Genomic DNA, 16,771 nt, shown 5'->3' with positions numbered 1-16,771 from the left:
ATGACCTATTTTCTAGCTACGAACAGCTAGCATTACCTGTTCCAAACATCTGGCATTACCTCCCTGCTTAGTCACCTTCCCTCTGGCTTCAAACAGCTGTAGGGCCCCACCTCCCCTCCGCCTTCTTTCCACCTGGGCTCCCTCCCTTCCCTTTTTCTTCCTGGAAGGATCTGGAGACACCAGATCCACAAGTCCCGATGTCTTTAAAAGGATCGACCTGTGGAATAAGGCTCATTTGAGAGCTGTGACATTCACCTTGACTCTAGTGAAAGTCCAACAGCCACTGCCCTTTTGGCTTCCAACAGGGCACCATGAGGGCCTGTGTCCCCCTGATAGTGGCCATGCTCTGTGGCCTGGCCTGGGCTGGTAAGTCACTATCTGGTGGGCATGGGAGTGGGGGTGGGTAGAGGTCTTTCCTAAACAAGCTGAGAGTTGGGGAGGTTGGTAGAGGGTAGGGCAGTGGGGCAGGAGGGTGAGCTCTCTCCTAAAGCTGTGGAGCACTCTTGGTCGGCCCCTGCCCCAGGGTGCAGGACTCGTCTCTGGAGTGGGCTGGATGGTGTGGAGTGAGTTGCAGGACTGAAAGACTGATTTCATGGAAGCCCCTTCTTAACACCTCGAAAGATCAGCCCAAATGTCCCTTAGTCCAGCCTGACTTTTGATCTCACCAAGGTTTTGTTATCTGGGGCCACCATGTGATCTAAAGCTGGGGCTGGGCCTGCTGGGGAGAGTGGCCTGGCTGCCCTTGGTCACTCCCTCCACGGCCTGGTGACAGGCGAGGTTGTCTGGGTGTGACCTTTCTTAGGAGTTGGGCAGGCTCAGGTGGAAACTGGAAGAGCCCCTGACCAGGACGTGAGCCACGTCCTATCTGGGGTTGTACAAGTGGCCAGAGGAATGGGTCTTTGTCCCAGGGTCAGGGGAACTAAAAAGAAGAGAAGGGACCTGGCCCGCAGGTATGATAGTGCAGGGGCTGCACGGAACCGGCAGAGGAACAGGAGAACTTTCCTGTTTAGTGATTGTGCAAAATACGGATGCTGATGTGTTAATTGCAGGCCAGTGGGTGGGCAGAACAGAGTGCCAAGGCTGAGCCGAGGAATGTGGGGAGGGTCCTCCTCTGCCCACAGGAGAGAGAGTCAGAGCTGGATGTCCATCCCACCTACCTGGCTTGTTCCTGTACGGGACTGTTGTAAGGATTAAATAAGGTCATGTATGAGAAGCACCCAGCTTGGAAAGAGATCTCAGTGACCTGGAACTTCAGTTATGATTGTGATTGCAAATATTCCCAGGAGAAACTTACTCTTGGGCTCATTTCCAATCAGGTTGTAGATAAGGAGACTCTTCATGGGATTCCTGTGTGGAAAACCCTTGGAGGAAAATGCAGTCCCACACTGGATGGGACTGGGCACATCTACCCAGGAATCAGCTGTGCCTGGGCCCCGGGTGCGGGGGAGGCCGTAGAGAGAGTGAGGGAGGGTGGGGAGCGTCTAGCCTCAGACCTGTTGGTGTGGAAGCAGGGGGAACACGTGAGGGCCTCCCGTGGGGGCATGGCCGGAAAGCTTGGGATATCGCAGCCTCAGGAGAGGAGAGCACCACCAGATATTTGGTCCCTGGGGGGACTTCCCTGAGGCAGAGGTAACAGTGGCTTGAAAAGCGTAGGTGGATTACCAGGCGCAGTGGCTCATGCCTGTAATCTCGGCACCGTGGGAAGCTGAAGTAGGAGGATTGCTTGAGTCCAGGAATTCAAGATCATCCTGGGCAATATAGTGAGACCCCATCTCTACAAAAACATTTTAAAAATTAGCTGGGCATGGTGGCGTGTGCCTGCAGTCCTAGCAACTGTGAAGGCTGAGGCAGGAAGATCACTGGATGGCTTGAGCCCGGGAGTTGGAGGCTGCAGTGAGCTATAATCGCACCACTGCACTCCAGCCTGGGCGACAGAGCGGAGACACTGTCTCTAAACAAACAAACAAACAAAAAAGAAGTGCAGGTGGAGCCCTTGCTGCTGGGGCGTGAGAGCACAGATCTGATCCAGCTGTGGGTCAGACGGGAAGTGAGGGTCGAGTGGGTTTGGAGGGAAGAGGCTCTGTTCTTGTCTGTAGTCTGCCAACCCCTCAGGACTTAGATGCAAGAATATGAATCACGTGGGGGAGTCCTTGCCAGCCTCACGTCCTCTTTTATGAGCTGGGTACCTGCCGAGGACCTTGGTTGTTTCTGGTCCTGGAGCTGAAGCTTCCTGGATATCTAGGTCTCCATGGAAACAGCATCTGGGGCCCCTGAGAGGCACAGGTGTAGGATGCTCCAGCCATCAGAGGGGCTGAGGGCTGGCATATAGGGACACTGTGTCCACTTGGACTTGGAACCAAGCCCTCTTGGTGGCCAGTATGGATAAGGACTAATGTTCTGGCAAATTGAAGTCTTACAGGGTACAAAGAAATTTAGCATTTCATGGTGGCACAGAGGACCTCAGCTCTTCACGGGGAATGAAGGGAGCATCTGAACCTGACAGAGGAAAGGCCCAAATGAAGAAAGGCAGAGAGTCAGAGAGGAGAGGCAGAGGGACGGGACCATAGGTGGCTGAAGCAGTGATTCAGGCACCTGGCTTGGGGCGCAAGGCTTACACAGAGCGTCTGTGTCAACAGGAGGCGTGGGGTGGGCGCGCTGGAGTGAGTAGTCAGGGTGACTAGTCACCTGAGTGTCCCAAGAACAGCACAGCAAGGTGCCTATGGGGAAAAGTCCCTCTCACCCCTGCCCACCCCCCTGAAATCCCAAGGTCACCTTGACACAGACCAAGTTCACAGAGAAATGTGAGAAACCCATGGCACGGGGCTTTTGCTGGAGACAAAGGTCTTGAACAGAGATGAAAAAGTCCACTGAGCTCGGGTGGGCGGGGTGCTCCCCTGAGCTGTCCAGCTGACTATTCACTTGCAGCTCTTCTCAACCGTGCCAGCTGCTGGAATGGAGTGAATTCTTTCCTTGGACTCTGCTGATCTGGCCCATTAAAAACATTGCCCTGATTCGCCTGAATTCTCTCCCTTTGGATTCTGGGTGTACTGCCAGCTGACTGAGCAGGCAGCTGAAGGGGTGAAAATTTTTCCTTAAGATTTTTGCATTCAGATTCCAAGGGAGCATCATTTAAGATTCACGAGGAGTTCCTGTGGGCTTGAAGGAACAATGGACTTGGGTCTGGTTGCTTTTCGGGAAGGTCCACTGGACCAAAGTACTGCCTTCCTGGCTGCCTTCGGGGCCTTGCGGACAATGTGAAGTTAACCTGGGTTAACCTTGACCTGACACCTCTCTGATGTAAAGAATGCAGACCCGTAGCCAGGACCGTCAGCAACAGAGATTCACTGACAACCCAGCCCGGCTGAATCCTAGGGAGGGTGTCAACTAAATGAAATACTTCGACAGGGCCGCTCCCCAGGGAAAACTGCTCCACCCAGTCTGAACACCTGCTACTTTGAAGATGGGCATGAAATATCGCCAATGTTTATTTCCCTAACAAATATCTAAATGGCACTGCTATGTGTCATGATGTACTAAGTGATTTACAAATATTAACTCATTTAATTCTTATAAATATTCTATCAGATAGGCTCCATTGTTATTCCACTCTTACAAGTAAGAAAGCAGAGGTACAGGAGGTTAAATAACTTGCCCAAGATCACATAGTTAGCAGCAGAACCAGAATTCCAACCACAAGCAGTTTGGCGCCAGAGACTAGGTTCTTAACCTCTCAGCTATGCCATCTCTTATTAACACAAGATAAACCCTAATCCCGGAATCCAAACCAGTAACTAAACCCATCTAGCTAATATTCACCTCCGATCCAATCCAGGCTTAAATTGAGATACGATCCCTGTGTGCAGTCATAACCAGAATCCAGCTCCAAATATAATCTAAGGCAGAACTGGGATTATTTCTCCTCTGCTAATCCCGACACATTCCCGCACCCTGAATGTCATCTTAAGTTTAACCCTACTCCTTACCCAAATATCAATACAAAATTATCACTTTCTCAATAAATTTAACTCAAGCCCAAATCCTAACTATAGCTCTTCATCTAACTAACCTCAACCCTGGTCCAGATTAGGATTCTCACTGACACAGTCTGATGCCGATGGCAACTCTGACACTGCTCTCGACACTCTCCATGACCCACAGCCTGGCCCCTACACCCAGGCTTCATGGAATCCAAACCTCAGGAACCTCAGATGGAACAAAGACTCTGTCAGTGCCCTTAAAGCCTAGAGTGGACGGTGGGTTTGTACCGTTCCTTTCAAAGTATCTTGTCTGATGTTCCTTGTGACCGAAAGCTTGCTCCTGCAAACTGTTTGGCTGGAGTGGGGGATGCGGTCTGCGGTTACATAACAGAATCCTGTGCCAGAGCCCAGCTCTCACCCACACCCGCCTCACTCCGCTGAACACGTTCCAAAGCCTGGAAGGAGCAGAGATGTGAAGCAGGGAAAATAGGGTGCGGAGGAGACCAGGTGAAGGGGCGAGAAGAACAAAGAAGCAACAAACAGAAAAGGGATGGGATGAGAGCAAGGGCAGAGGGCAGAGGGCAGAGGGCAGGTGGCATCACGGGGGCAGCAGTGACTTCCTTTCCTCTACGTGGCAGGTGAATGGTGGCCTGTGGGCCGCATCTAGCTCACAGACCTCTTTCTTGGGCCTGCTTGAAGTTTTAAAAGCTTGGAAATTTTCACATAAAAATGAAGGCTTCTTTTGAAAAACTGGAGGCTCTCGTAACACTGAGCCCACATCCCAGCATGGCAGCAATCAGCTGGGCTGAGTGGCGGCTGCAAACTTCAGACGGGGCATTGCTATTAATATCAAGTTTGTCATAGTCCCCACTTCTTCCTACTGCCTCGCACCCTGGTTCTTTCCTTGTTTATGTTCAGGCCTAACCCAAGTAGGCATTTGAGTTTGTGATCCTGGTCTATATTATGAGCCCTGAAATACTTGGTGGGTGTTGGGTGGTGGGGAGGAGGCTTATGCTGTGTCTGGGAGGCTGTGGATGTACTTCTCCTGCACCAGGAGCAATGCCCCTCCCTGCCAGGCGTGTCCCTGCCCCTGTCTGTGAACCCTCCTGCAAGAGTGACCTTGAGGAGGAGAATAGGATTCCCACGGAGCTGAGTTTGTGACCTTTACTGCCCATAGGAAGAATGCAGTCATGCGCATCTCGCTGTAATGAGAAATTTAACCGGGACGCTGCCTGCCAGTGTGACCGGCGGTGTCCCCGGCACGGGGACTGCTGTGAAGACTATGAACGTCTGTGTGCTGGTGAGGCTCCTGGAGGGATGAAGGGTCTGATGGAGGGATGAAGGCCATGTGCACGTCCAGCCTGCCCGAGGGGCCACTGGCCTGGGTGTCTGGCAGTCCAGGGCAGGGTCCAGGACCCATGAGAGAGGCTCTAAGGGGCTGGAACGAGAGCACTGAGGGACAGAGGCAGGGGTCCAGGATTTGACCATCACTCGTCTCAGGTTTTCTAGGATGTCCCCAACTTAAAATATAGTAGATGTTATTTATCTGGAATGTCTTTCTAAATTATCAGGATTAACGGTATTTTGAAAGTTTAAGAACCTAATTCCAAAAAGGAGCAAAATGATATTTTAGCATGTATGGTATTACCAATTGTTATTTATTCAGTACTTTAAATCACAAAAATATAAAAATGGCAGTGAACTCTCACAACTTGCATGTCCCCAGGAAGACTGCATGGTGTCACAGTAACTGACATAATTCATAGCACTCTTCCTCTAGTGAGTGGACTGAGTGGCCACAATATTTCCAAACTGTCATTCCCAGCCCACCGATTAAAAATGGGACATGCAGGCTTGGTGACGTGCTCATGCCTATAATCCTAGCACTCTGGGAGGCTGAGGCAGGTGGCTCCCTTGAGCTCAGGAATTCAAGACTAACCTGAGCAAGAGCAAGACCTCCTCTCTACTAAAAGTTGAAAAAATTAGCCGGGCATGGTGGTGCATGCCTGTAGTCCCAGCTACTCGGGAGGCTGAGGCAGGAGGATTGCTTGAGCCCAGGAGTTTGAGGTTGCTGTGAGCTATGATGATGCCATTGCAACTCTAGCCAGAGTGGCAATGAGACTCTATCTCAAAACAACAACAGCAACAACAACAACAACAAAGGGACATGCATCACCCTTAAAGGCCAATTCTGCATGGTTTTAAATGAAATATTTTTTAAAATTATTTTTGAATGATCTCCTTATTTAGGTGCTTCTAGTGTTGTGGACTCCCACATAAATGATCTTCTGCTTTGTCACACGAAGCCTTGCTGGGTTCACTGTCAAACCATGTGCCCCAATTCCCAGTTTGGAAAACATGGTCACTGAAGCCATGGTAGGCAATGGTCAGCAAGACCACTGCCTATGGTTGCCCAGATTGTGCACTGCACAAGGACACCTGGCTGAGCAGGCAGGTTCGACTAAAATCCAGTCTGTCCCCTGCTCGTCAAGTGTGTGCCCTGGTACAGAGTTGTATATGCTCAGAGAAAGGAGTGCCTTTTCCTAATTTACCCAAAGGTGGTATCTGCTGACCCAGCCATGTACCCACAGAGCTGCTTCCACTCACATGGACGCTTTTTTCAATTTACACAAAAACACCATGTATATTAGCAGAGGTCCTGATGATGAGGCCCAGGCAGGGAGGCCCAGGCCCAGAGCTCAGTGCCAGAGTCAGAGCCTACCCCTTTTCTGCTGCCCCTGGGTCCCCACTTTTTCTTAGCATTCAGCAGACACAGGAAGCTCTGTTCACCCTGGGCCATCAGGCTGGCATTTCAAGATAAAGACAATACCCAGCTTAGTAGTCATGTCATCTCCACGTTTCTGATTTGAAATTCAGAACCCCTTTCCCATAGAAAAAATATTGTAAATGATGGTTAGGACTCCAGCTCAGCTCCCCAAAGTTTATTTAGCATAAAATGTGGCTGAATTAAGAACCCTATGGATTGCCGGCTCTTAGAACACAGCTTGGCACAGAGTAAGTGATCAGAAGATGTTTGTTGATTGAATGAATACCCTGACTCGTGGTTCTGATGATAATAACAAAATTTCAGCCGGGCGCGGTGGCTCACGCCTGTAATCCTAGCACTCTGGGAGGCCGAGGTGGGCGGATCGTTTGAGCTCAGGAGTTCGAGACCAGCCTGAGCAAGAGCGAGACCCCATCTCTACTAAAAATAGAAAGAAATTATATGGACAGCTAAAAATATATATAGAAAAAATTAGCCAGGCATGGTGGTGCATGCCTGTAGTCCCAGCTACTCGGGAGGCTGAGGCAGTAGATCACTTAAGCCCAGGAGTTTGAGGTTGCTGTGAGCTAGGCTAACGCCACGGCACTCACTCTAGCCTGGGCAACAGAGTGAGACTCTGTCTCAAAAAAAAAAAAAAAAACAAAATTTTATTCAGCAAACTCACTAATAGATTCTGAGTCACCTTGTAACAGTGTCGTTTCTTGGGTGTGTATGTGTGTGTCTGTGTAGAGGGAATTATTCCACTGTGTGATGAGAGGGGAACTCAAAGTCCCCAGGAACATTCCTTCCTCTTCTTCCCTACCCCCACCCCACCCTCCTCTGCCCAGAGGCGAGTCACTCAGCTTGCAGGTTAAGAGAATGAAGCAGCAGTAGGAGTGTGCTTTTCTGAATGTGCCCTTCCCCTAAACACAGTCTTCGTGGCCATTTCCAAGTAGGGCAAAGAAGGGAGAGGAAGCTGATATCTCAGGAAACAGTTCTTATTCCTTGAGGCCCTGAGGATTTACCCTTGACTCTGACTGGGACTTATCATAGGTACGAGATGTTCCAAAGTGCAGATCTCGTCATTCTGAGAGCAGCAAGACTCTCCATTCATCTGTCAGCTTTAGTTAAGAAAAGTCGTAGCCAAAAACCAGTTTTTAATCCAGCAGGGACCACCTCCTGCTGCCCCTTCCCCTTCCCACAGACAGCACACAGGGTACCAGAATGATAAAGTGTTTGGAGATTTGTCACCTGGGGAGGTTATTTTCATTTTTTATGACAGTTTTCAATAATCTGTCTTCCATTTTTGGTTTTTGTCCTCTATTTCGTGCTGTCCATGAGACCCGGCTTCCGTTTATTATTTGCTTCCAATGCCTTCCTTTGTCCCTGTGCCAGGGAGCTGGGGACCAGGACAAAAGAGAGAGGGGATTCCCTGGGACGTTGGTGACTTTATTTTTCTATCTACAGCTGCAGAGGACCCCGAAGAGCCAGAGCCATTCCTGGAGCTGGAGGAAGAGGAGGAAGAGGCGGAAGAGGCCCCCACCAGCAGTGAGCCTGCCCCCCACAAATGGGGGCCTACAGGATAAAGTGGGAGGGACATGATGAGTGACAGGAGAGGACAGCCAGGGCAGAGGCGGCAGGCCCAGGCCTAGGCCGGCTGAGAGGGGCTCGAGGGACTCTTGGGCCTGAGCGTGAGCGGGAAGAAGCTAAGGGGCTCAGCCAGCCCCTCAGGGGGCAGGGGAGTAGCCAGGAAAGAGAGTCTGAGGACTGGAGAGGGAAGTGGAAGAGATTTTATTTTTAGAACGGGAAGATTAGAAAAACAGCATGCCAGAAAGCGAAGTCCGGCATCAGAAAGGACTTCCTGACTGTGAAGGGTGTGCACGGATTAAGCTTGTTTGTTTTCCTTCCCTGGATGGAGATCTTTAATAGGAACAGTGGGGAGAGCCAGGCTGAGGGGGCCGGCCTGCGGGGTGTGCAGAGCGTCCCTAGAGGCCAGCCTGGGACATGCCTCCCCTCTGTCCTCAGACTTGTACTCGGCACCTACTTCCTGCCAGGGCCGCTGCCGCGAGGCCTTTGACAAGCACCAGCCGTGCCACTGCAATGCCCGCTGCCAAGAGTTTGGGAACTGCTGCGAGGATTTCCAGAGTCTGTGTGGCAACCACGGTCAGTCTCCTGCTCCCTTCACGCAGCCTCAGAGACAGAGGGACTCTAGAGCAGTGGTTCTCAAAGTGTGGTCCCTGGACCAGCAAGCAGCTCAGCATTACCTGGGAACCTGTGAGACATGCAAACTCTAGGGCTTCCCTCCAGGCTCACTGAATCAGAAACTCTGGGCAGGGGCTCACCACTCTGTTAACAAGCCCTGCAGGTGATTGTGGAGCACGCCCACGTGCGACAGCCCTCCTGGAGGGAAGGGGCAAGGTGGACGTTTTGTGGCCACTCTGTGGACAATGCCATGTGCTGATTTTAAGGGTCCCGTAGGCTCTATGCCCCTGCCCTCCCCCCACTAGGGTATCTGACTGTGGCCCCTCTCCCTCGCTGCTGGCTTCTCGAAGGTGCCCGGGAGGGATGCCCACAGGTCATTTCCTGCCCACCCCCCTGGCTCTGAGACCAGCCTCCCCCAATTCCTCCCAGAGGGCTTCTCCCACAGCAGTGACGCCATAACCAAAGAGGAGCTTCAGAGCACCTCTGAGAAGATCTACAGGGCAGACACCAACAAAGCGCGGAAGGAAGACATTGTTCTCAATAGCCAAAGCTGCATCTCCCCCTCGGAGACCAGAGACAAAGTGGATCACTGCCCACAGCCGTGAGTTCCCCTCAGCCCTCTTCCCACCCCCCCAAAGTCTTTCCCTCATCCTTGTGTTTGTGATGCCTCAGCTCTTTTCTCCTCAAGTCAGGCTGGATCAAAGGGAGAGGAAAAAAAATAGGACCCCAGAGACAAATAAAGCCGTCTTGAGGGACTGTGGATATCCAGTTGAGAGGGTTTCTGTGACTGGCCAGGCTGGGTGGAAGAAACGTGACCTCACGCATAACCTTCAAGAGTATCTAAAGTCCCCTCAGCTCCTGAGCCTGCCCCCGGCCTGTCTAGGAGTCTCTGGAGGGGTCTCTGCTCCAGGTGTGGGTCTCTCAGTGGGTCCCCTTTGCCTCCCCCAGACTCTTCACCTATGTCAATGAGAAGCTGTTCTCCAAGCCCACCTATGCGGCCTTCATCAACCTCCTCAACAACTACCAGCGGGCGACGGGCCACGGGGAGCACTTCAGTGGCCAGCAGCTGGCCGAGCAGGACACCTTCCTCAGGGAGATCATGAAGACGGCAGTCATGAAGGAGCTCTACAGCTTCCTCCACCACCAGAGTGAGTGAGCTGTCCCCAGCCCCACGAGGCCGTGCTGAGGACACCGGTCTGTCTGCAGGAGGGCCAGGCGCCTCTGGGTCTGCATGGTGGGGGGGTTCGGAGGGCAGGTGAGGAGGCTCTGGGGACTTCGTGGAGGTCAGTGTATATCTGGCAGGACCAGGGACAAGCCAAGGAGAGGCTGTGAACCCAACTAGGAGCTGAAGATGCTCTGGCTGGTGGGCTTGGAAATCACCCATTTTTGACCCAGTGTTAGCTGCCTCGTGGGTCCCCACCCTCTGCTTCAGTCTCAGGGGTCTCTGCTGGGTGTGAGCCTCCCCTCACAGCCCACCCCCAGTCCAAGGCACTTCTCAGTCCCCCAGTGGACCCCAGTGTCAGCGCCACGTTTCCGACCGGTCGAGGCCCTGAGTCTACTCCCTCCTCTGCACTGAGTCCAGGAAGTGAGTGGGCCGACTCCACGTTTTTGCTGAAGAAACAGCAACAGATCAACAAAGGTCCAGAGAGGGAAGTCCTACCAGGAAGAGTTCTGGTTGGAATGTCTCCAGATACAAATACATTCCGATCAGACCAAAAAAGGTTCTGGCAGCAGGACTTCTTGGCAGGGGGTTGTGTTTGTTAGTGTCCTCCGGATTCCTTTCCCAAACTCCAGACAGCTGGGCTCTGTCTCAGAGGTGGCTCTGTCCAGTTCTCCCCTGGCTGTCCCTGAGGTCTCCTCGGCTCAGAGCTGCTGCATTCTGTCCACGTCCACCTCGGTTAGGAGTCGGTGGTGCTTTTTTTTTTTTTTTTTTTTTTGAGACAGAGTCTCACTCTGTTGCCCAGGCTAGAGGGCTGTGGTGTCAGCCTAGCTCACAGCAACCTCAAACTCCTGGGCTTAAGCGATCCTCCTGCCTCAGTCTCCCGAGTAGCTGAGACTACAGACACGAGCCGCCGTGCCCAGCTAATTTTTTTCTATATATATTTTTAGTTGTCCAGATGATTTCTTTCTCTTTTTAGTAAAGACGGGGTCTCGCTCTTGCTCAGGCTGGTCTCAAACTCCTGAGCTCAAACGATCCGCCCGCCTTGGCCTCCCAGAGTGCTAGGATTACTGGCGTGAGCCCTGGAGCCTTGCCAGCTGGTGCTGTTTTTAGGTAAAGCCAGTGACACTTGATTGCAGACACAATCCTGTGCCGCCCCCTGGTGTTCTCTTTGTCGTAAATGCACAGCAGTCTTGGCAGTCTGGGCTGAACAAGGGTTTTTCAAAAGAGAAACCAGACAGGCTAGACATATCTGAGGCCACAAAGGAGTTGGCAGCAGAGCTAGGCTGGAGCCCAGGGCTCCGAGGCCGAGGCCAGCTGTCCCAAACCTCACCCTCTCCTCCCCTCTCTCCCCGTCCAAATCCCAGTTATCTTTAAAGTTCTAGCACACATCCCACCGTATGTATGAAGGCTCATGCTGGCTTTTAGCATCTCTGCAGAGGTGGAGAGTTTGGGGTGTGTTCCAAAACAGCCTTGGGCCAGAGAGACTTGGTCTGAACCACTTGCTGGTGGTTCGAACCTGGGCAAGTTATTTTACCTCTCTGAGCCTTACCTGTGAAATGGGGCCTGTGAGGGTGAATGCCGATAAAGCCCCCAGCAGAAAGCCCGGCACCCAGGAAGAGCTCAGTAAGGGCAGCTGTTCAGTTAGTGAAACTATTCTCTGTTATTTCATATATATTTAATCTTGTTTTCCACATGTGTTTTATGTCCTTGAAAGGAGGAAATATGTCTGGTATCTCTTTTGTATCCACCACAAGAAATTCTGGGCAGTAAAAATATCTGATGGCTCCTTAATTTAAATCTCCAGCCCTGACCTTTCCCGTGGGTCCCAGGGGCCTTTTCCACATCTCCACTTGCCTGTCGACTGAGATCTTACACAGAAATTAGCGTAGGAAGAACTTGTGGTTCTCACCTCTTCCTCCAGGCCTGCCCCTCCCTGGGTCTTCCTCATCTCGTAAAGGACAGCATAATCCATCCAGTTGCTCAGGCCCAAAGCCCAGGAGTTAGATTTAATTCTTCTCTTTACCTCACTGCTCCCCAAGGGCATCTTCTCCCTCCCTCAGTAATGTCCACCACTCCCACCTTCAGAATATATCTTGGATCTGCCTGCTGCCCACCCCCTCTACAGCTACCACCACAACCTAAGCCACCGTCAACTTCTTACCTACACGGAGCAGTAGCCTCAAAACTGGTCTCTCTGCTTCCTGCTTTTTGACGTAGACAACCGGAGTGGTCCTTTAAAAGCCCCCGTCACATAATTCCCCGGCTGAAAACCCTTCAATGGCTCTGCCCTACCAAAAAACTCTAGAGTAGTTGAAGAGATTGGTCTCTGGAGCTAGACTATGTGGGCTTATGTGGGCTCAAGTGCTGTCTCTACCTCTTACGAACAGTGTGATCTTGTATGAGTCTTTTAACCTTTGTATGCCTCAGTTTCCTCATTTCTAAGTTGGGGCTAATAAGCACTATCCTTATGTGAAGATTTAATGTGAAGATTCAGTGTTATATCAAAAGCACTCGAAACAGTGCTAGGCATACATGAAAGTGCTCAGTAAATTGAAAACGTTTTTGTTTCATCACTGCTTGTCTGAGATCTGACCTTCTTGCCATGGGCTTGCAGGATCTGGTCCCTGCCTACCTCTCATACCTCCTCTCCTGCCACTCTCCTCTCCTGCTCACTGTGCTCCAGACACATTAACGTTTCAGTTCTTTGGACATCAAACTCAAGTCTGCCTGGAGCCTTTGGCACTTGGAGTTCCCTCGACATACAAGAATCTTGATCCCAGATCTCTGTGAGACCCATTCGTTATCTTTCAGGTCTCTGATTGTTGCTACCTTCTTAGAGAGGCCTTTCTGATTGTCCTTTCTAGAAGAACCTTCCACCCTCCCATTGCCTCTCCAGTCATTAAGGGTGACTCTGCTTCAAAGCACTTAACTGAAATTGTATTATTTATTTATTGTTTACTTGTTTATTATTTGTCTCTTCCACTGGAATGTAAACTATAAAGATAGAGACTGTGTTCTTGTCATTCCCTGCTGAATCTGCAGCCTGTAGACCCGGGCCCACTACTAAATAGATGCTCCATAGGTAATTGTTGAATTAAGCAATTGCACACATTTGTTGATTGAACCCATGTGTCTCTTGATGTGCTGGAGCAGGTGGCCCTTCCTTGCGCTCCAGGACCAGGCTCTGTGTCCCCTCTCCAAGCCCTCTGTGTTCCCCTCTGCAGACCGCTACAGCTCAGAACAAGAGTTCGTCGATGACTTGAAGAACATGTGGTTTGGGCTCTATTCAAGAGGCAATGAAGAGGGAGATTCAAGTGGCTTTGAACATGTCTTCTCAGGTGAGGTAATTTTGCTTGGCAAGAAAGATTGGAGGGATGAAGAAGAATGGGTTTGCTCAGGAGCAGGGCAGCCCTGGGCATTGCTGAATCAGCAGCCATGCCAACTAGCAAGGAGGGACACATGCACTCCCAGGCCTGGACAGAGGGGTCCAGGGAGCCATGTTGAGAAATAGTCTCCTCTGGAATATCTAAGGAGGAAAGAGGACCAGATGCTGGGGCTCCCAAGGGGGTAAAGTCATCTGTCTCTGGACAGTCCTCTGCTTCCAGTGCTTGGTCAGCTGCTTCCCAAGAGGGTCATGGCCTTTCTCACCACTGCCCCGCCCTATAAAGCTCCCACCAAGCCTGGCTTGCTCCTGGGGAGATGGAGAGTGGTCTTCAGGGTCAGCGGCAGGAAGAATTCCCCAAGGCCTTGAGCCAAAAGGGGGCCTTCCTGAGCTGAGAGGTGGGGGTGCGAGGCACTCTAGGGGGTCAGGGCAGAGGCTGAGCAGCTGGACATTCTAGAAAACAAGACCGGAGAAGGGAGACAGCCTTGTCATAGGGTGCAGAAAGGGGGCAGAGCAGCAGCGCAGGGAAGGAGACTCAATCACTCACCTTGGACTGTTTACTACAGGTGAAGTCAAGAAAGGCAAGGTCAGCGGCTTTCATAACTGGATCCGCTTCTACCTGCAGGAGAAGGAGGGCCTCGTTGACTATTACAGTTACAACTATGATGGCCCTGTGAGTACGTGGGCTGGAGAGGCCTTGTCAGTGCCCAGACTTCCTGCCCTTGCTCTGTGTTCCAAACAGCCAGACTTGCCTCTCGCCCTGACTGTCATGGGCGGCCCACTGGGGATTGTGACCATGATGTCCTTGTCTGCTGGAGAGCAGGTTTAGCCAGGCAGGACCCTGGGATTCCCTTCTAAACAGTGAAGCCTCCAGAACTGCCGGGGACAGTGGCAGAGGGCACCATATCTGGGTGAGAGATCGGGGCCAGGGAAGGATTCTCAGAGGGGAGAAACAAAGACATGCAATTACCCCCTCCCTGAATTTCCTTAGAATGTGGAAGTTTCATCCTGGCTGGTCTGAACTAAACCCCACATATTTTGTAAGACAGAAACATCTGCTGTCCTCTCCCAGGAAATTTGGGAGCAATAAACTCTCTTTCTCTTTCATGCACGGGGGCCACAGGGAACAGTTATGACCCTGCCACTGTGGGATTGGTTGGATGCTAACTCTGGCCTCCCTAGTAGATGCACATTGGCAGCTCCAGACGGAGGATGTGAGTAGGGCTCAGACACCTTAGCAAGGCAGACTGTCTCCTCCGTCTATTTAAAGAATCCAGTCTCCTGGAAGGCTCACACAGGCCCCTAATGGACCCTCAACAGATACTGACTGCCTATTGTCATTTGGTACCTGTGTGACTGCTCTCTGTGGCATTCACCAAGCCCCTTTGCTGCCCTCTTTCCACAGTGGGACTCCTACCCCGACGTGCTGGCGATGCAGTTCAACTGGGACGGCTACTATAAGGAAGTGGGCGCCGCGTTCATCGGCAGCAGCCCGGAGTTTGAGTTTGCCCTCTACTCCCTGTGCTTCATTGCCAGGCCGGGCAAAATGTACGCACCGGGCCAGCCAGGCCTGGGGAGCAGGCCAGGGCCGCAGGCTGTCCTCTGCCAGGACAGAGTCAGGAGACCTTGATTCTGCCACTCAGTGGCTGGGAGGGCTTGGACAAATCGCTGTTCTGGGCCTAGTTTTCTTGCTTGAACAATGAAGCCATTAGATTAGGTCTGTGGCTGCCAAATTTTGTCTTAGCAGCAGAACCACGTCCCCTCTTTCCCCCTAAATGAAATCTTATATTTCTTATATATTAAGGACCTTCATATGTAAAACAGAAATGGAGTTGCCCTGGGGCTCTAAGCCTCTCCATCTGGATCCTGAGGCTACTCGGGGGAAGGAGGGAACCCTAGAGCTGCAGAGAGTACAGATTGAAACTGGTCCTCATGTTCTCTAACATTTGGAGACTCTCTTTAACATTTCGGTCCTACTACCTATGAAATCCTAAGCAAACATGTAATTTCTGAGGATTTCAGCTCTAGAATCTGGGATTTTAGGGATTTTAGAATATTGCTCTGGGGAAGAGGAGCAGTGTTTTTTAAAGACAGAAAACAAGGCTTAGATTTCAAAAAGGCTCCCTTCACGTGGGGGGCTGGAGGCAGCTCTGCCTTAGCAGCCATTTAAACAAGATGGAGCCCCTTCTGCTTGGATTGGGCTTGAGACTTCCAGCCTGGGGACAGAGGCAGGGTGCAGTGGTGAGCACCTCTGATTTCGTGATCTCTCCCCACAGGTGCACGCTAAGCCTGGGTGGACATCCCTTGGCCATCCAGACCTATACTTGGGACAAGACCACCTATGGAAATGGCAAGAAGTACATCGCCACAGCCTACGTGGTGTGTTCTACCCGATAGAGCCTTGAGCCAGAGAGGGGTATGAGGGCAGTGAGGGCTCTTGCAAGGCCGAGGTGCAGTCTGCTGTGGACTTGAGAGGGGAAAGAGGAGACTGGGAGGGGTCCCTAAATCCCAAATCCATGAGAGGGATTCCCAAATCCCCAAATGCCCATATGGGAAAGAAAAAAGATATTAATCAGAAGAAATGCAGGCAAACAGTCAAATCTTTGTCCGCCAGCATTTTGTAATGTAGGCTAAGAAACAGAGTCCAGGCAGAGAAGGTGGACTCCTTTGCAAGCTCTTTGCCCTGATGTGTGGTGGAACCACAAGCAAGTTCTTTGACCTCACTGGGCCTCAGGCTTTCCTTTAATGTAAAGGGAAGGGGTCTGACCTCTTTCCTCTTTTTGGGGTTGGTGAGAGGGCAAACCTGGTGATACAATTACTGTGAAGGTGTGGTCAATTGTTCTTAGGAGAACGGCTAATAGAAATTCAAGATTACTATAATGGCTGTTATTGTAACACAGCTCTGCAAACTACAATTCAACCCTGTGTTGGGGGCCTCAACGAAGTCAGGCCATAGAAATCAGGCAGTGGGCCTTTGGTCTTTTCTAGAGTTAGATCCTCTTAGAACAGAGTCTGGGAGAATCTGCCACTGGAGAAGGGCAATGGATTGGTGCGGTGAGCAGGCTGGGGGCGGGGTGGCCTCCTCTGGACCTGAGTGATTTTGCAGCCAGCTCAGTACCTTCATCAAGAAGCTTCCCACTTGCGGGTGTTTAGTGCAGTTATAGACTTTTTTGTCATCCCAAATAGTTTTTTGAAAGAGTTCCCCTCATAGGAGGAAGCTATAGCATCAGAAGAAGAAAGGAACCTATAGTTTGGTGAATTAACATAATTATTTTAAGGCCTAT

The 16,771-nt window shown here is 51.3% G+C and overlaps 1 protein-coding gene across 1 annotated transcript; it reads left to right on the top strand.

The window, feature by feature from the left end:
- Positions 1-311: 311 nt before the first annotated feature.
- Positions 312-15,884, top strand: ENDOU (endonuclease, poly(U) specific). Its single transcript, XM_069491215.1, has 10 exons — positions 312-370; positions 5,159-5,277; positions 8,209-8,289; positions 8,767-8,904; positions 9,373-9,544; positions 9,892-10,091; positions 13,330-13,443; positions 14,054-14,160; positions 14,893-15,035; positions 15,764-15,884. The coding sequence occupies exons 1-10, from the start codon at positions 312-314 to the stop codon at positions 15,882-15,884; spliced, it is 1,254 nt and encodes a 417-aa protein (XP_069347316.1).
- The last annotated feature ends 887 nt before the right edge of the window (positions 15,885-16,771 follow it).

This window comes from Eulemur rufifrons, chromosome 16 (genome assembly GCF_041146395.1).
Source record: "Eulemur rufifrons isolate Redbay chromosome 16, OSU_ERuf_1, whole genome shotgun sequence".
NCBI classification, from domain to species: Eukaryota; Metazoa; Chordata; class Mammalia; order Primates; family Lemuridae; genus Eulemur; species Eulemur rufifrons.
The sequence above is the reverse complement of the archived record's forward strand: the minus strand, read 5'-3'. Positions and strand labels throughout refer to the sequence as shown.